The 19,637-nt window shown below is 45.7% G+C and overlaps 1 protein-coding gene across 1 annotated transcript; it reads right to left on the bottom strand.

The window, feature by feature from the left end:
* Positions 1-6,084: 6,084 nt before the first annotated feature.
* SERPINB8 (serpin family B member 8) lies at positions 6,085-18,653 on the bottom strand. The gene is made up of 7 exons (XM_073213191.1): positions 18,432-18,653; positions 14,156-14,333; positions 12,838-12,975; positions 11,137-11,254; positions 9,370-9,512; positions 7,839-7,991; positions 6,085-6,607 (listed from the first exon to the last, which is right to left on the bottom strand). Exons 2-7 carry the CDS (start codon positions 14,321-14,323, stop codon positions 6,203-6,205), a joined length of 1,125 nt encoding a protein of 374 aa, XP_073069292.1. The 5' UTR covers positions 14,324-14,333; positions 18,432-18,653; the 3' UTR covers positions 6,085-6,202.
* Between the last annotated feature and the right edge of the window lie 984 nt (positions 18,654-19,637).

The raw sequence follows: 19,637 nt of genomic DNA, 5'->3' as shown, positions 1-19,637 counted from the left end.
ATTCAGTGTATGGTCCTGAATGAAGGTTATAGTCTTTAGAACTGAAAACTGGAGTTAGTCATTCATTTTCCCTTTCACTTTGTTTTTAATATTTTTTTAAGCCATGAAGAAATCTAATGATCTTAGCAAGTCCTATGAAATACCTGCAGTCAAATGTCAAGATGTGTCTAATACACTTTCATATACTTTTATAAATCCATAATAATGGGGAGTGTAACTCACAGATGTTTGCCCTGTCTTTCCTTTGTGTCTAATTGCTTCCCTGAGTATGTTTGACATTTGCCCTCTGCCTCAGGAGAGTCATTAAGGTGAAGGGCTTTGTACACGGCAAAACATTAAGCAAAAGTAAAGAATTAAAATGGCCATAATGATGAAAATGATTTGACTTTATACATGTAAATAATTTCACACAATGTCTTCCTACCATAAATACTCAATCAATATTATTTTCTTACCCGTTTCAGTGGGCCCAAGTGCTTACATCTTCAGCACAGTAAACCTAGAATGATACTGATAATCAAATTACTGGTTGTAAGAAATCAATTCTAAACATTCCAATTCACTTTGCATTGATTTGCTGCCCTTGACAACACTTTAAGGGTTTCCTTCTGGTCCCATTATTTCTGTTCAACGCACCAGGATGGCTTAGCTACAACAGCTGAGACTTCTTATTTGTAATTAAAGAGGATTTATTTGTTCAGCAATATGTCTACTGTTGATTACTATTAAGTTTTGAAAAATAAAAAAGCAAGAATTTTGGTTGAATTCTGGTAAATCTATTGCAGTTTAGCCTAAAAGTATTTCTTTAAAATACGCAAGTTGTCATTTGACTGTGACTTGGAAAGAAAGGCATCGTGGTCACTACATTCAGACTAATAGTGACACCAAGTGGTATCACACTGGAAATGTTTTTAGTCTGTTATTTAAACTGAGAGAAATGACAACCTGAAAAAAAAATGATTATTGTGACCAGCATAATCAGTCATCTGGCTCTAAATGGGCAGAGGTGTTTTTTTTTTAATTACAGTTATAACCACTATAATTACTGGTTTAAAATAACCATTTTCGTTTCTGTAATGAAAATTTTCCTCCATCCCAGACTCAGAGTCAGGTAAGAAATTCCATATGGACAATGACAATTAGTACAGAAATGAGCGTAAGTAATTGAGCTTGGCTTCCTGGCAGTCAGGAGGCAGGTGTGCAGGGGAACGTCAGCTCCCTAAGGAGAGCTTGCTGCCCCACGGATGACGGGCACCAACAGGAAGTACAGTTGAATAAGGTCAAATCCTTCTTTGCTGCTTTTTAGGTGCATGATTTGTACGATTTCCATTATTTCAAATCTCTCATTAGTAAGTTTTTTTCCCCATCTCTAAACAGGAAGACCTAAATTCATTGCTCTGAGGAGAGGCTTCTTACAGAATGACCCAGTCCAGACGGTGGAATCGCTCTCACTTCAGAAAGCCCGGTTCTTCTTGTCTTACCTTTATCTGCAGACCACCTGAGAAGTTCTCTGGGTTAAAAGGTGCTCCAGTGGGCAGGTATGGGATGGCAAAAGCAGAGAGGAAGCACCTGTTTGGCCAATATCTAGGAAAGCGAGGCTATCAAGCCTCCTGGTTTATAAACCAAACTACCAAGCTCGCTAGAGCTGAAGTACTATGTACAAGTGAAAGAAAATGGGAAGCAATGAGCATAAAGAATCAGTGAGGGGAAAGATCATAAACGGGCCACATCATTTGAACAAGTTTGAATTTTATCATGAAGGCATTGAAAAGTGGAGAATGGTATGAATATATTTACTTTTTTAAAGTTATGACCCTAAAAACAGTTTTAAGATTAGATTTGGGAGGGAGTGGGCCAGATCAGAGCAGAGGAACCAGGGAAGGTCTGGGAGGAGGGAGATGGACAGGGGGTTAGGCACAGGCAGGGCTTTGAATTGAGTAGATACCGGGGCACTAAAGAGGCGGGATTCGAGGAGGATGACTCGGTTTCTCTTGTGCTTAGCAGATGATATTCTACAAAAAAAGAAGTACAAAAACAGCTCTTTTACTGTTTCTAAAGGTGAAAGTCCTAAGGCTTGGAGGCAGGCTCAGAACAGGCCATTAACTATCAGCAATTCTTCCCATTCTTCTCCTTCTGCCCCCGTAATTCAGGACTGCCACCAAGATCTGTGCTGCTAAACACTTAATCCTAAAATATTTAATAAACTGTTATAATGTGTCAGGTAGTGTGCTGGGTGCTAAGCAAGCCATACAAGGTCTCCAGGTCTTAGATTCCCTAAGACAAGGGTGGCGTTTCGATTATTGCAAAAACGTCTCCCTATTCAAATCCTGAATCTCTGTGACTTCCCAATAAACCCTTCTTAATCACTTGTCACCCTTAGCAATAACAAAATCATCCGTTGCATACATCCCCAGTTCATCCCTTGCATACATCACCATATTTATGGTGATGATTATCTCTATATTGATATTTATCTCTAAGGTCTCCCTAAGGGTAAGGAAATCATCCCTACTTCATCCTTTAAAGGGGCAGTATCAGAAGTTCTGGGTTTTCTAGAACAAAGCTAATTTCAATCCAGAACAAACTTGATTTCAACCAGAACAATCCTGATTTCAAAACAGAAAAGAAAAACACACCTTATTTCAAACCTGTTTCTCAGAAAACATACTTGCTTGATTGAGGGTTTGGGGAACCTGACCTCATAGAGACAGCTAGGAAGCTTTCTTTGTGTATGTTCTGGAAAGCTTTGTGACCCCCTGGGTAAGCCAGGCCTCCGCCAGCTGAAGGACGTTATGGGATGCTTACATCACCAGTACTTCTCAGGAAGCGCTAACCAGGTCAGCTGCCCCTCTCACCTGCAGGGTGGAGGGAAGAGGCATATAGGGTCTGTGGGGTATAAATAAGCTTACTTCCAAATAGCAGCACAGAAGCAACAAGAGCTGTGGAGCCTTTCGGCAGATTTTGCCTCCAAACGTTGCTCTTTATCACAAAGAGGAGAAGACCGCCTGAAGACCGTGGCTAGCACTCAAGCAGGCATACCTAAGCCCTGGAGGACTATTAGCAAAGGCTTTCATTCTATTCAGAGAAACTTCAAAGGCCCCAAATGAGGAAAGAAGTGTGGCTGGAAAATGTTGAAATGACAAATACCAATATTTCCACTGACAAAAGATGAGGATGAAACAAATGTTAGAACAGAAAACACGATTTCATTTTACCACATTCTCCCTGGAAACTGTTATCAAAGCCTTGAACAGAAATGAAAAAAAGGTGTCACTGTAACTAGCACACTAGAGCCACCTTAGATTTCCAGCAATGAAAATCATCTTTGAACAAGCGCTACACAATAATGAAAAATCTCAATGCAGAAAGTAAAGCATATGGCCCTAAATAGTCCCATACTGCACATTTATTAGCCAAGAGAGAGCAGGGAGGAACGTAGGGATCGTCTGGGCAAACTCTTTCAGGCCTCAGAGGAGGAGACTGAACCCAAAGGACTTTAGGTAACTTGCTCAACGTCATATTACTGTAGGTGGTTTCTGAACCTTCTCTCTGTCCAAGGAACCAAGCTCTGAAGGCCTCTATCTGCAAATCCATTGGTGCCCAGCTGCCGAGACAGCCCTGAGTGGGGCTGAAGCTCAGGCTATCAGATGCTGGGCCCCAGAGGCTGTCTCACTGCCTGGGATCCTTTCTGTTGTGCTCACTGAGCCACAGACTTGCCGGAACCTACCTCACTACCTCCCCCACAGCTACAGAATCAGAGATCTCTGTGCAGATGCGTCTATGCCATCTGCAACTAGGTCTGTCTGATGGATGATAGGGAACGCAGAAACAAAGACCAGCCATTCCCAGAAAAACACAAAGGCAAAAAGGATGGTGCCTGGGAAAGGCAGAGTGTGGCCTACAAATTGAAGCCCATGGAATTAAACATGGTAGATAAGGGGAAAGAGGTGAAATATATGAGTTTTTCTTCAAATATTGCTTCATATGAGAAGTGTTGAAGATCACTCATTAAGCAAGACATTCAACCAATTCATCTTTTAGAAACTGGCAAACGATTTAGAGCTGTGTTACTTAATATGCCGTCCAGGTAGAGAGCTCACACATTTTTCAAAAATAAGTAAAAATGAAAAAAGAAAGGAAAAAGTATGGATCCTGTAGAATTAAGCACCCTCTGGTCAAGGAGAAGAAGCAGAATGGAAAATCCTCAGATCTCCTGAAGAATCTAAAGACGGTGTATAGAAGCTGTTTGGCACATGCAACAGAAATCAAGAAGCTGGGTGACTTAAGAAATCGTATCACAACCTCAAGGAGCCAAGGGTCTGGTAAGAAAAGACTGAGCCATTGGGCATTAGGAAGGATTGCTGGAAGGACCCTTAGCCCACACTCTCTCTTCCCAGGTCCTCTGCTTTCCCAGCTACTCCCAGGGCCTTTCATCCCCCTGAAACTCTCTTCTGAGCTCCAGACCCAGCCGTGCAGCTACCTTCTTGAAATAACACATATATGTTGCGGAAATCTCAACGTTAACAAGTTCAAAATGGAATCCTTCATTCCCATCCCACCAAAACCTCCCGCTCCTGTTCCCTTCAGCTTTTCCCCATTGCAGAAAAGCACCTGCTTCCGTTCCTCTGCTCATCCCAACTCTTTAATAATTTAACTTGTCCTCCTGTGGCACACATATCCTGGTCCATTCTGTCCAACACTAGGACCTATGATTCCTTCCTTAAAACGTGTCTCTAATGCATTGTTTTTCTATACCAATTCCCTTACTACTCTAGTGTGAACAGCCCTCATCTCTTCTTTGGAAAGTAGGGTCCCTGAAATGAATATGGCCTAACAGAGGAGTCTGGTGAATTCTAAGTGAGAGCTGCAATATGAATGGTTCACATAACTGAACCGTGAATCAAAAAGAGAGTCAGGAATGACCACTGTGCTGTCCGACTTACTTAAAAAAAAAGGTCTGGCAGCAGTTAGTGGTGGTGTAGATGGTGATGTAAGTAGGAATATAAATTGGTACAACATTTTACCAATTTGGAAGAAGCCTCAAAATGGGCCCAACTTTTATCTTGACAGTACCATTTTGAGCAACATTTCTTTACAGATATTAAGGGTGTGAACAAATATTTAGGACATGCATGAGCGTAGTATTAATATAAATAATGTTAACCAACCAAATTGTCTAAAAGTAGATATTTGATTATAGAAAACAGAGTCATACAATTTGACACATCAAGGATATAATTACCTTGAAGAAGGTTTATAGTGAGTAAAAGTAGAATGTTTAGAAGTTTATATTTGCATACAAAGAATAAAGAGTGGTATATGTCATTATATCATTCTTAATAGTGGTGATTTCTAGGTGGTAGAATTACGGATAATAAAATTTTTTTTGTATATTTTGCTATGGTTTCCAAATTGTTGCCACAACAGAAATCCTTTTTTTAGTCAGAAAAAAATAATGTAATGAGATCTATTCCTAAGACATGCTTGAGCCACATCTGGGCATATAGCACTAACTAGAGGGGACACTTCTTCCAAAGAGAGTCATCTCAGAGACTGGCCGCCTGGCTCTGTCCTGCAGCTCACTGCTGGGCCCCTGAACTCGTATCTGTGGTTTATGCCAAGGTCTGAAGTTTTGTCAGAAGGGACGGTGTGACCTGTGGGACGTGCAGGGCTGTCTGTGTGATGCTGGTGGGAGGAGACGCTTTATCTTGCTGTTGATGAGACACTGGCAGGCTGCAGTGTTTTCCCTGTAAGGTTGGCCTTCAGCTTTGTGTGCAGTGGGGCCCGGGCACCAGCATCCAGCATGTGCTGGTGAGCCTGGCAGTGGTGGGGGGCAGAGCTTTGAGACTGTTTCAGGATAGAAAAGCACAAAGAGGGCTCCTCTGAGCATCCTTGTCACACTCCTAAAGATGCCCACAAATGATGGGAAGACACTGGGGCGAGCGGGCCATCCTGTGGTAAGGAGGCCAGGGCAGAGTCAGTGAGAAAGGAGCTCCCGGACACTCCAGGAAGAACAGCCGCCCAGGCCTGAACCGCCTCGTTATTCTCAGTGGCGTGGGATATTCGGTACAGACATCCACAGACTTCCCAGCGCACACACTTTATTCTGGCACCCAAACCGCCACAGCACTGTGGCCACTGGGAACTGATTTAAGGCAAAGTGGGAAGAAGAGGAAAGACTGCATATACTGCAGCGGCGTCTCTACGGGGAACAGAACCTGCCACAGAACAAAATGCAGTTGGTCTTGTGGTGCCTGATGAAGAGAAGGAAGGGGTGGTCTGCACAGAATCGGGGTTCAGTTCTGACACACCGGGCATTCCTGACCACGGCCGTGGCCGCGGCCGCCTCCGTGCCTTCCTCGTTGACCTCGACGAAGCACTTGTGCATGACCTTGGACACAGGCACACTCTTCGTAGCTGACATTCCGGAAAAGTCTGCCTTGGCTTCCTCGAAAGCATCAGTCATACCCAAACTTCGAAGAAAAGACTCCAAGTCGTAAGTCTCCTCCAGCTTTAAACGGGGAAGGAAAACTTGAACTTTAACCTTAGTCATCTTTTCTGGATTTGTCCAGGCTCTGAACTTCTCATACGTAAGTGCTTTTTCCACCTAAAATAATGAAGAGTCAAATCTTAAAATCTAGACAACAGCCTGACTGACGCACACCTCCCCACGCATCACCCAGGACATGCAGCTAGAATGAGTTCTGGTCCATGACAACCCACAGAGATTTTTCCTTTTGTAAATATGCCATGACTTTCCCTCACATTCTCATCATTTTACCTGTTTTATGGATATAAGAAAAGAACTAGAAAATACTTGAGGCAAGGAGAGGTTTTTTTTTCTTATCTGTACCAAATTCATTTCAAATGTTTTTAGTTCAGAAAGTTTTCCTAACTAATTGACTGTATTCATGCAATGCCCATTGCTGTGAGCTGAAGAGACTGACAAGAGAGAGCAGGGCCAGAACCCGAGGGTCAAAGAGGGAAACAGGTGCCATCGGGACAGGGAAGGGAGATGCGCTTTCTGGGGAGGGAAGAGCAGAAATGAGGGGCTCGACAGGACTGCGGCTGCTGGCATCGTTTGCTCTCTGTCTGTCCTGGAGTTAGCTTCAAAACCTCCCAGACCCATCACTCATTTTATTTATTTATTTATCCACAGGAATGAACAAATGTAATAAATGATGGTTTCCCCCACCCCCAGAGAGCCAGATACCAAGCACACTTTAATCCTGCGCCTCCCACCGTACACATTTACTTTCTCCCATCCTGAGCTCCATTCTTTCTGTCATGGGAAAACGTGCCTCTCTTCCTCACCAAGAAAAGTTCACCTGTACTTGAGACTCTTGCTACTCAAAGTGTGGTCCACGACCAGCAGCATCTGCCTCACCTGGAATCTTGTTAGAAATGCAGAATCTCAGGCCACCCTCCCACACCCAAGTCAAAATCTGCATTTTAACAAGATCCCCAGCAGATTCATGTGCACATTTATGTTTGCAAAACACTACCCAGATCAAGCCCTATCCTTGTCTAACACTTTTGTCCAATAATTACTGTGCCATCAACTAGCCCCTTCCTTCAGAATAAAGAATAATCCTTGCATTTTTGGAACTCTCCTCCTGGCTTCATCAAATTTGTCCTCACCAGTAACTCCACGCCTATATATAAGCTCAACAGAACTGCACTCACACGTTCACCAAAAGCCATGCAGTACTGTTCATCTGGTACTTGTTAAAACAACCCTGCACTGGAAATTCTTCAAATGCTAACTGGTGGGTGGGCTTAAAGAAATGAGCTCGGGCTGCAGCCACAGCCCCTCAGGCTCACCGCCAGCAGCTTACCTCAGCGAGACCAGCAGTGGCATCGGGCAGCAGAAGGACCATGCTCAGCTCCTCCCCCGCGTACGGCAGCTCCAGCACCTGGGCGTGCACCTCATCTATGTACCCCATCCTGAACTTAGCTTGCTTAAACATCATCTGCACTGTCTTTTTCTCCTGTTATGAAAATAAGAAATTAAAATCACATTACTAAAAAACTAACACAGTTTACTAAAAATGAGATATGTCTAATTCACACAACCCTTAGGGAGCTATCAGAGAATTACTACGTCTGCACAGTATGCTGATAGATGTGAAATCTTCATTATTACATGGTAGTATGGATCATGACACACTATTGTCCCAGCAGATCAAGTATTATCAGGTGGGGGTGAATAAATTGATGAATATAGAGAAATGTAAAGATTTTTATATTAGTTTTGGAAAAGAATTGTGTTTTCTCTTTAAAGAAGATGCATAGAGAAGCACTCCCAAGGACCTTATAATTAAAAATTATTTCTCCAACTTAAGGGGAGAATTAACTAATATTCATGCTTTGGGGCTGAAGAATCTGGTTAGAAAAGATGTATAAGCCAGAAGGAGGTATACTTTTATTTTTAATATACATTTATTTTATATACTGAAAAGATGCTCAATTATATAATTGGCTTTTCGGCTTTGGCTTTTCGGAAGAGGAACCTTGACAAGAGGTGTATGGTCCACCGTTTTTAAAACTTGCTTTTAAAATATATTGTAGACCTTTAAATCTTTTTGCAATATGCTGTTATCAAGTTGACGGAAGTCAAAATCCAAGCTAATAGCTATTGACATCAACCATTATCATATGCAAAACTGAGTGGGGAAAAGAGTTTTTAAAGCTCGGCTTGTAAGTCTAGAGATCCAATGTACTTCATGATGACTATAGCTAAAAAAAACTGTACTGAATCCTGGAAATCTGCTAAGAGATTTCAGGTGCTGTCTTTACAAAAACAATTACGGCAACCAGCTGAGGAAAAGGTGTCTTCATTAGTTTGAATGCCATAATCATTTAACTCCCTATATGTGTTAATCATCATCTCGTATACCTTTAATATGTGTTTGTTTTTATTTTTAAAAAATCTAAAAATAAAGAAAAACAAAGTTAGCCTGAATATCTGCTAATGCTTTTTTCCTTGTTTTCAGAATTGAACAGCATTGAGTTTTAAAGCAATAAATAGAGATTGTTGTCACCGACATTGCAAAATGGTGTCCAAGTAAATACAGACAGTGCTGGTATGAGGCATAAATACAGTAATTCCAAGGCTTAGAGGAAATTTTCTTTCAATCCAAATAATATGACCAGAGAGAAAAGATCGATTTGACCAAGGGTATAAACAAAACTGCCAATATAAAAATTATTTTAGTGTTTTCTCTCTTCTCTCCCATAAGAGATTCGTAGGGGACATAAAACTCATTCAGTACTACACAAAGAATCATGAAATAAATTATTTTTCCATTCATTCACATTCCTTCCCAGTGCATTACTTTACGGTATATCTGAAAAATATTTCCCTACCTGGTTGACTTTAAAGGGCATTCCCCTTGTGTACTTCCTGTCAAACTGCTCATTCCATTTCCCTTTGAAATAGATGGCGTTCACGAGGACCAGCTTAGTCAGTGGATTGACTGTCCTGGGACCCAGTATCTCAGAAATCTTACCTGTAAAAAATATGAGAGAAGGTTATTGCTATTTGGGGGCACAAACATTCTTTTACAAAAATCCTCTCAACACATAAAGCCAGGGTTTGGTGGAAAGCCAGGCTGGAATCCCGCCTTTCTGGCGCCTGACGAACCAGGGTGATGACATTTAGTCCTGTGCACACAGTGCACTGTTTTTCTTTAACCTCAACCTTGAGGCAAGCAGGTCAACTACCATTTTTCCCTCAATTTGCAGATGTAGAAATTCAGGTTCAGACATTTGCCTGACTCTTTTGCCAAGGTCACACAGGCTTTTGAAAAGTGGTTGAGCTGAGAAAATAATGCAAGAGTCTTGGTTCTAACTGCATGCTTCTCAACCTGGCACCATAACTTCTCAACCATATCACTACTGGCATTTCAGGCCAGAGAATTCTTTGTCATGGGGACGGTCCTGCACACTGCAGGGCGTTTATCCAGGTGCACTTCCCTCAGTGTGACAACCAAAAGCACCTTCAGCCATTGGCAAATACCACCTAGGGGTTGACTCTAGTTAAGAATCACTGCTCTATGCCAACCTTCAAATCTCACGGAGATGAAGACAGGCTTCCAAAGGATGGGGGAATGCAGACCTGTATATGGTAGGAGGTAGTCTCCTGAAGTGGGGAATGGGGCAAAAGGACTGGGGAATGCAGTAAAGAGGCCCAAATTGAGTCGCTCAGTGAGGGCAGGGACACAATGATCCTCCAGCTCTAATTTGGGAAACAATGTGTACAATCAGTCTGTTGGAAGGAATTGTGTGAGTGAGTCGAGAGGAGAGGAGCAAGCAGTATAGGGCGAGTGAGGGTGGAGAAGCTTCTGGCTGCCCTGGGTGACTTAGCACTGGGGGATCAGCTGCAGAGCGAGAGACCACCTATGACGTAGGAAAATGTGAGAGGTTCTTCCCTCCGATGGTCATTATTTTTTGGCCTTCAGGATAATCATGGGCATTGCTGCCATCCGACACACAGTGGGTGTGCCATAAAGATTCCACCTTCAGGAAGTCTCTAAATTACATGTGAGGCATTTAGAGTGTTTAAAAGCATGCCCCTTTTCTGCACTCTAGGCAGGCAGGAACTGGCAGAAACATTTCTGGTGCAACAGAATGTGGTCTGGATGGGGTACACTGCAGGCTCCAATGTGAGCTGCACCTCCAGAATCTGAAGCAAATTCAGAGAAGGCTATACTCTGAAAGCAAACTTAGCCACAGCCTCATTATAAAGGAGAAGGCTGCAGATGAAAGTCCCCATCACAGTGCGGGTGACCTGAAATGCTGCCCTAACTCATCTGCAGCCTCGATTGACTGCATTCTGCCCACAGACCGTGGCCAAGAGAAGAGAAACAGGCCCCTGAGAGGGAGCACTTGGGAGGGTGGGGGGTTTCCAGCACAGCCCAGGGGGAGGGGGTCTGAGATTTCAGTTTAACTATTTTTTAGAAATCACCACTTTGAGATCCAGCAAGCTGAAGAAAAATAACAGACCCACTGCAGGCCTGAAACCCAGCAAACATACACACAGACAGGCCACTCGTTACAGGGTCCGGGGGACAACGCCAGTCTCAGGTATCTTTTCTTCCGAAGGCCAAGTCTACCAAAATGAAAGTCTCTCACCTTCCGTCTTTTTGGTCACCCAGTCATTTATGTGTTTCCTGCACTCTTCAGGGTCATTAGCAAAGGACAGGCCCTCCAGCTCTGCCTGGTAGAACTTCATACAGGACTCCTTAAACGCCTGCAAGTCAAGATTCCAAGTTTGGCCCTGTTTGGCAGAAGTTACCACAAGTACAAAAACATTTTTTTTCTCTTAACATGTTTCTAGCATAAACGTTCGTGCAGCTCATCCTGTACTTGAAGACTCATTCACACTATTATTAAAACTGTAAGACCACCAGCTCTGTGCTGGCCCTGTGCTAGGTGCTGGACACCCGGGTGGGGACACCTGGGTGGGGACATGCCTGCACACCTGAGGTGGCGCACAGTTTGCTGAGAGAAACAGCACATATACAGAGAAGGCCATAAAATGCTCTGTGAACATGGATGACGCCAGGCATGCACAAAACAGCCCATGAACATCCCTGTGAAACACTGAAATTTCACCCGGGCTCTCTGTTAGATCCACCAGGAACCATAACATAGTTTTACTCGTTTGTTATCACCAGAAGCAACCACAGTGTCCATTCTATTTGTGGAATGATTGGGAGGCCCCGGAGTGGAACCAGAGTATCAGGAAATCTTCCAGGTCCTGCAGGAGTGGGGCGTGACAGGCCTGGATCACGGGCTGGGCGGGGATGGGGGAGCTGCAGGAAAACAGTAGCAGGAGATGAGCCTTGGAATGTAAGTGGGGATAAAATCCGGAAGGGCCTGCACCCAGTACATCAAACCCAAAGATGACTCACCTCAGAAAAACTTGGTTTCGGACAGAATGGGGCTGGTAATTGGCTCCCATCCTCTGCCCATCTCCTGTTCTCAAATAGTTTAGCTTCTACAGAAGAAAGATGACGTGGAAAGGAGGAGCCACGGCAGCAGGAAGTGTACAGGGTGCCCCCTGTGTCCCCGCTGTTCCCCAATTACCATATCCACAGGTCAGGCTGATATTCAGGGCTGAACGTGGATTACCTAGGAGGGCCCTGGAACCCCCAGAGCTCATCGTAGAAGACCCGGCCAGCTGAAAGGTCCAGAATCACCGCCAGTGATATTAAGCCCAGATCTGCCGACCTCCACGGGGCAGCGGCCAACAGGGACGTACCGGATCTTACGGGAGAGTCCTTGGAACCGCCAGCCAATCACACTGCCAGGCTTGCTGTGGTCGTGCCTTTACTCTCAGGTAGTGTCACTCTGCACCTTATGTGGCATAATTGTTTGGACCGACCTCACTTATTGCATTAGGGGAGGTCCAGAAGGTACAGTGACAGTCTGGACCAGACAGTGGCAGTGGTGATTCAGAAATTTAAGAGACCTTGAGAAGCTGGCTCTGCAGGAAGAGAGCCGCTGGTTGTTGGCAACCAGAGTGAGATGGGGAGAAGCTCTGTACACATACAAGATGACATGGTCGCTGAGGTCAGGGGACCCGGAGGGAGAAACAGGTCTGGGTGCAGGAGGACGGATATACTGAGATTAATAACCAAGAGGAATGTATCAGAAACATTTTTTTAAAAAGGACCTAATTCAGAAGCAATCACAAAATTCAAAATTACAATTACGTAAGTAGAGCAATTCCAAGCACATTTTTTAAGGCAAGAGGGTCATACTTTATCTCTGTCCTTCTGTAGTTTCTATTGTATTTGCAAGTTCTTTTCCATCAATATGTAAACTTACTGGAAGGAAATCACACGTCTTTTCTCCAAAGAGTCTGTTGGCAGATCGGAGCAAGTACTGAGTGCTGGACTTGGTCACTTCTGCGAGGAGGGACTGGAAGCCCTGGTGAACGTCTCCAACTTTGTTCAAACAAAGTGCCTTTGCGAAAAGAAGACAAGGACACGGACTTTTCACATTGGGGTGTTGCTGCCCCAAACAACTGTCTCCAAACAAATATCTGCGCTGAATCACATATCTGTCTTAAAAGATGTTCGGTTTATCTCAGCCTCAAGACTATTGATATCTGGGGCCAGACACTGTCGTGGGAGCTGCTCTGTGCACCTAAGTATATTTTGCAGCATTTCCAGCCTCTGCCCACTAGATGTCAGTAGCGCCTCTTGGTTAAGGCGACCAAAACTGTCCAGCAGCGGCCAGAGGTCCCCCGCCCCCTGGTGCAAAGCATCACCCTAGCGGACTTATCTGTGCCTCAAAGGCAGGGTGCAGGGACTCAGGAGGGAGGCGGAAGAGGACAAACAGGCAGCCGGCATGAATCTAACAAGACCCACGCAATGCAGGAATGGGTAGAAATAAACATCAAAGGATTTTATCAGCAACTGCACAGAAGTTCTCCAGACTAGACTGATATAAATGTCAAGTCAGGGTGGGAAGTAAGGTGTGCCCTATCTCCCAACAGCTCCAGCCCAGATGGCAGTTATGGGACACGTTCACCAGACTGACCGCCAATAAAACTATATAGTTTTTATAAAGTTTTATAAAGATATAAAAACGTTAAGAACTAGTTCCCTGACGTATTTCCCATGACCTCGCTTGCAGCCAAGGTCACACAGCACCCACGCAGGTCAATCAGATTATCTCCAGAAGATTAAATCCACTTTGCATTGGAGTCTTCCACTTATGCATAATCATACACCAGAAAGAATTCATTAAGCAGAAAGTTCATTTACACAGCAGCTGCATTTCAACTTGAAAGGTAGTGTCAGCAGAAATGTAACACAGTTGAAATTCTTGGCCTGTCTGTGGGAATTATACTTTACCTTACTTATCGAAGATGCAGTTTTGTTAATGTATTGATGCTTTTATTTAGCAAAAATAACACAATGGCTTGACTTCTCCCATAAACCCTAAGGGGAGACCGCCTGTTCCCCACAATTCACCTTTCTACCCTTGTCTGCTCTTTCTCCTTCACCATGGTGCCCACCCCCACCCCCACCAGTCTCACTGGCTTCCATCAGCTGGTGTGAGGAATGAAAAAAATTAGTTCTGTGAAAGCACAGTAAGCAGTGGTCTGTTGTTCCCCCTCTGTGACAGGCATGCATACCTGGGACATCTGGGTGGCAGTGTCTCCTCTCGCCCCCATGGAGACCAGAGCCAGGGTAGAAGAAATGCTCAGTGGAGACATGAACACATTGCGTGAGTTGTCCTTCTCACCCAATATTTTTAATAAGTTGATGGCAAAAGTGCCATTTGCTTCGCAGAGTTCATCCATCAGGGAGGGTCTGGGCCAAAAGCAAACAGAAGCCTTTCGTTACATCACGTAGTCATTACCACTCCTGTCTGTGGACACTGGGTGTGCTCAGCAGAGTAACTGCATCCCCGAAGACATCCACCCACACCAAGTCCCCAAACCTGTGACTACATTATCTCACATGGGAGTGGGGACTTGGCTGACACGACTGAATCAAGGCTCTTGAGGTGAGGAGAGTCTCTGGGATTATCCAGATGGGCTCGGGGTCATCATGGAACCCTTATTTGACAAAGGCACGAGGGTCAGAGTCAGAGGAGGAGATGGGACAAGAGAGGCAAAGGCGCGAATGCTACAGGGTCCCCGGCCAGGTGTGGGGACAAACACGCACTGCCCCTTATAATCTTGTGTTCCAGCTGTGTCCACATGGCCCCCTCCTTCGAGCAGTGTGCTGGGCATGTGGTATGTTGATTGCCCAGAGCTGTCCAAATCCGACCAAGGTTTTGTTGCTTGGGGCTCTTGTTGCACAAGAACGACCCCTCCTAGCACAGCACAGAGTCTTTGTCCCATAACCCTGTACAAGCAGGTGCCTCCTGGTCCACGACAGCGGGATGCAACCTCGTTCAGCTGGCTGCTCCTGGACTCCCTGTACCTAAGTCCCAATAAACCCACGTGTGTCACATGGCATCTCCGGGTCTTTCCTTTGGTCTCTTGAGTGCTTTCCCATCAAAACTGGCTCACTTGGGTGTGTCACCCGACCCTGGTCACACACCAAGGAATGCTGGCATCCTCTACGAGCTCCAAAAGGTGAGGAAATGCATTCTGCCCTAGAACCTCCAGAAAAACACATAGTTCTGCCAACCTGTTTGGACTTCTGACCTGCAGAACCGCAAGATAATGAATTTTTGTTGTTTTCAGTCACTACATTTGTGGTAAGATGTACAACTTCCATGTATCATCTCTTTTAATGTCCACAACAACACACAAGGTCAACATAGTTACTATCTCACCTGAGAGACCCAGACCAAGAGTGAGGGCAGTGGCTTCCAGACCCTACAGACCTCAAGGAAGTCAGGATTCCAGAGCCTCTACTCCTCATCCTTACACACAATCCCCCTATTGCTGCTAGTTCTCCCTCAGTTTGGTGTCTCTAGCTTAACTTATAAACAATGCTCTATGAATTGTAAGTAATTCTCTATAAACAAAAACATAAGAGCATAAAGAGCTTTGGACTCAAGGTGAGACTGGCATAAACTTAGGCTGGTGTGCGTGTGTGGTGTGTGTGTGTGTGTGTGTGTGTGTGTGTGTGTGTCTGACCAGGCAAAGGAATGAACTGCAATATCATATTACTTTCAACTTTACATTTTCACTACTCTTAATTGCAAATGCCTGCTTGTGCTTTCTCCCCTCTCCCCTTATCTCCTCTCCTCAGTTCTGTTCCTTTCCACCTGCCAGTTGCTGCTTAGCCCTGTAATATTTCCCACACTTATCTGTCCCCACAGCAATGGAATCTTAAACCAATTAATCAGGAATGCCTGATCAGCAATAATTAGGTAATCCGCCTGACAGACCTCTGCCAGTCCCTAAAATAAAGTAACTTTGCAGTAACCACCTGTTTTTTTCACCTGTATAACATCCTTGCTCCCACTGAGGGTGTCAAGGGCATGTCCAAGCTCAACAAGGGAACAAGCAGGGGCTGCAAGAGAACAAGAGAATGGCTCTTTTTCCCCATTCTCCCTGGTGCCCCAATTTCATTTGTAGGTTAAAGCTTTTGAGATGGCTGGAACTTGAAATAAAATGGATCTTGCCCAATAAATCTAAAAAGGAATTAATATCAATATAACATAAAATAATACCTTTGTGTGCCAGTGCCATCATTCCACTGTGTCATTAAAACACAACAACAGGGAAAGATTTGACTTTCAGCCAATAAAACAAATGAATAACTGCAATATCACATCACTTTCAACTTTACATTTTCACTACTCCTAATTGCAAATGCCTGCTTGTTTCTTTTTAAGGGTAAACAAGCAAGATCAGGACAATTAATTACTGTCCTCGTAGTAAGAACCATTGAGTCTGCGACAAAAGCAAGCATTCTGCTTCCGAGTATGTAGCATCATTCTCCTCCTGGGGGTCTTGACCACCTGTGAGCTCCCTGCTCCACTCCCTCTTCCCATACACATATCCAGAAGTGAATTTACTCAGAGTTTTTATGTAGAACTTTCCTGATACGGTTTGGGGAAGAAAATGAACAATTATGCCACAATTCCTGACCGTGAACTCCCACCGGAGGGGAAAACACACACCAACATGCATGGTTGCAAGCCAGCAGTGTGCTCTGTAACAGGATAAAAATGTGCAATGTGCTAAGGAGACCCACAGAAAAATAGAAGGAATTATCTTTAGATGCCCAGGAGGAGAGGAGTAAACTGGTTCTAAAAGGTTGGGCCGTTTCTGTAAGGCAGAGAAAAGGTGGGTGAATTTTTAGGTTGCGCAGGGCCTGGGATTGGCAGCGGGACATGGGATGGCCAGCAGGACGCGCATGCGTAGTGTGGAACCCAGGGAGTGGGTCTATGTGGTTCCTTTGCCAGACAGGGTGTGATGAGACAGCATGGGCCCCTCGTGCCAGAGTTAGAAGTTTGAACGTGAGCTATGGTCTGGAAAGTCAAGACTTAATTACAGTTTCGGCTCTCCCAGAAATGGAATCTTAAACCAGTTCATCAGGAACCGCCTGATCAGCAGCAGGTCGGTACCTGCCTAATAGACTCCTCCATTCCCTAAAGGAAAGGAACTGCGGTAACCACCTTATGTAACTTCCTTCTACCTATAAAAGTCTCGGACTTTGTATAGCGGCTCTGAGCTCCTTTCTATCTGCTAGCCTGGACGCTGCCCAATTTGAATTGATTTTTGCTCAAATAAACTCTTTAAATTTTTTTTATTATGCTTCCGTTTCTTTTAACAGGCTTCTAGCTAATCTGCGATGAGGGTGGGCCATGAACCCCAGGAAGCTTGGAATGGGCGCCCGCTTGGAATGGGGAAGGTGATACATTCCATGGGTACGTGGGACGTGCCACTCCAACAGGTCCTGTAACCACGACAGCAGAGGGACTTTCGTAAATACAGGCAGGTTACTACGGATGAGTAGAAATCCTAGAGGGGGAGAATGGAAGTCACTAGCGTCCTGATTCCAGGCGATTCTACTTAATGGGATGACATTACTCTGGACAGCGGAGGCCCGAGAGGAGAGAATCACCTAGTGCTGGAGGACGTCCAGTATTTACAGGCAGTGAGGAGGAAACGACGAGGGGCTGAGACCCAACCACCAGGGATGTCCTCGGAGCCCCGGGGGGGCGCGCCGCAGGGCCCCGGGCGGCACGCAGGCTGCAGAAGGCAGGAGGGGAGCGAGGCGTGGCAGCCGGGGCTGAGGGCTGCGCGGGCCCTGGGGTGGGGGGTCCGTTAACGCAGCGGCCGGGCTGCGGGAGGCGGGGACAGGGGAAGGAGCAGTGTTTCAGGCGGCCGGGAAAATATGAAGATGAAGAGCAGATGAAAGAAGTAGGGAAAGGGGGGAAAAGAACGATTGGAACAAAACCAGCAAGAAGAAGGAAGCGAGGAAGAGGGAGGAAGAAGAAAAGCAAAGGCGGAACAGCGCGGGGATCGCCGAACGGACGTGCATAGGGGTCGGATGGGGACGCGCAGCGCCTCCGGGACACGCCCTGCGTTGCCCCGCCCCCGGCAGCGCTGCGCCCCGCCCCCGCCCCGCGCCCGCATCTGGGTCAAAGCAGGTGCGGGCGCGGCGCGGCGCGGCGACAGCGGCCGCAGGGCTACCCGCGGGGAACGCCCTCTGATCCGGGGCAGGGCCGCGCTCGGGTCGCCCAGCTCGGCCTCGCAGGGACTCAGTGCCCCGCGCCCGGGGCGGAGGGCGCAGCAGGGCCACCCCAGCCCCGCGTCTTCCGGCCCGGCCGCCCTCCCCTCCCCTCCCCCCGCCGCATCCCCTAGTCCCCTCCTCTCCTGCCCTCCTCGGGGGCGGCCTCGTGGCTCCGCCTCTCCCTGCTTCTCCCCGCCCCGGCCGGACCTCCGGGCGGGAGGCGTCCGCGGTGCAGCCGGGGACCCGCGCGCCTACACCCGGTACCTGGGAGGCTCCTGCGGCTGCGGCTGCGGCTGCGGCTGCTCCGCTTGGACGCTTCCTGTCGGCTCTGAGCTCGGAACAGGCTTCCGGCGGATGACTCGGGGCAGCCAGGAGTGGCCGGGCCGCGCCCTTGGGGACTGCGCACCCGCAGGCTGTCTCCGGGGACGCCGGGCCGCGGGGAGAAGAGCGCCGCTCCCGAGCGCGTCCGCCCGAGGTGCGCGCAGGAGGGGACAGGCTGTCCTCCTGGGCTGGTTTGCGCGGTAGTCGTGTTCAGCGTGAGTGTGCAGGAGCAGATGCAAGGTTGGGACTTCACCTTGAAAAGGAACTAAAAGCAAACCAGAGGTTAAAGGTTCCTAAAGCCAGTGGCTTCCAAACTTTTCTGATAGGATTCCCATCGAAAACAATTTTTGAGCGTGCATCTCCGCATCACTTTGAATTTATGTGTTAGTATGCTAAATACTGATGTTATGAACGCTATCAAACCAAAATTTAAAGAATATGAAAAATCATTTTCCTTAGAAATACACATCTTTGTGCTCACAAAAATCATTTTAAAATTTAGTGACATCAGTGTGATTAAATACATGTTTGTTTTAATCTTAGTTTAACACTTTGCAACATGCTAATTTGAAAATCTAGTTTTCAGTTCACTTCATTACTCAAGCTGGATTGATCTCCTTAAGGAGGGAATGCTCTGCAGGAAATAAATCGGTTGATTCAAGTAGAATAAAGGCATCACTGATTGTACTTCATAAACCTTGACACTTGTCTTTCATCCACATACTAATTACCTGAAGATTTCTGGTTGAAATCCAACTAGTAAATTGTATTTATCCTCTTTAAAATCATTTGTTCTTGCAAACCAAATTTTTTAAATACCATGTTTAGTATTTTCTGATTGGCAACCTCTAAGTGTTTTGCGGGCCTTTATCCTGGCTTGATGTCTATGCTAACGACTCACTTGTTGCCTACATTTCTTTGGAATGTACAATGATACATAACTTTTAAGGACTTTGAGTTTACTGGGACACAGACACGGGGAATTCTTTCATTGCTCCTTAGTGTGAGATTTTATGGATAGAAGCAAAATGTTTCATAAAGATATGACAATGTCAGGTAGATTACAATTTCCTATCTTTGGAGCTAGGCATAGAACCTTTTTTATTTATCCTATAATACTGAACCAAAATTGGTACAGAAATCACATAT

Source organism: Manis javanica, chromosome 9 (genome assembly GCF_040802235.1).
Source record: "Manis javanica isolate MJ-LG chromosome 9, MJ_LKY, whole genome shotgun sequence".
Lineage (NCBI taxonomy): Eukaryota > Metazoa > Chordata > Mammalia > Pholidota > Manidae > Manis > Manis javanica.
The sequence above is the reverse complement of the archived record's forward strand: the minus strand, read 5'-3'. Positions and strand labels throughout refer to the sequence as shown.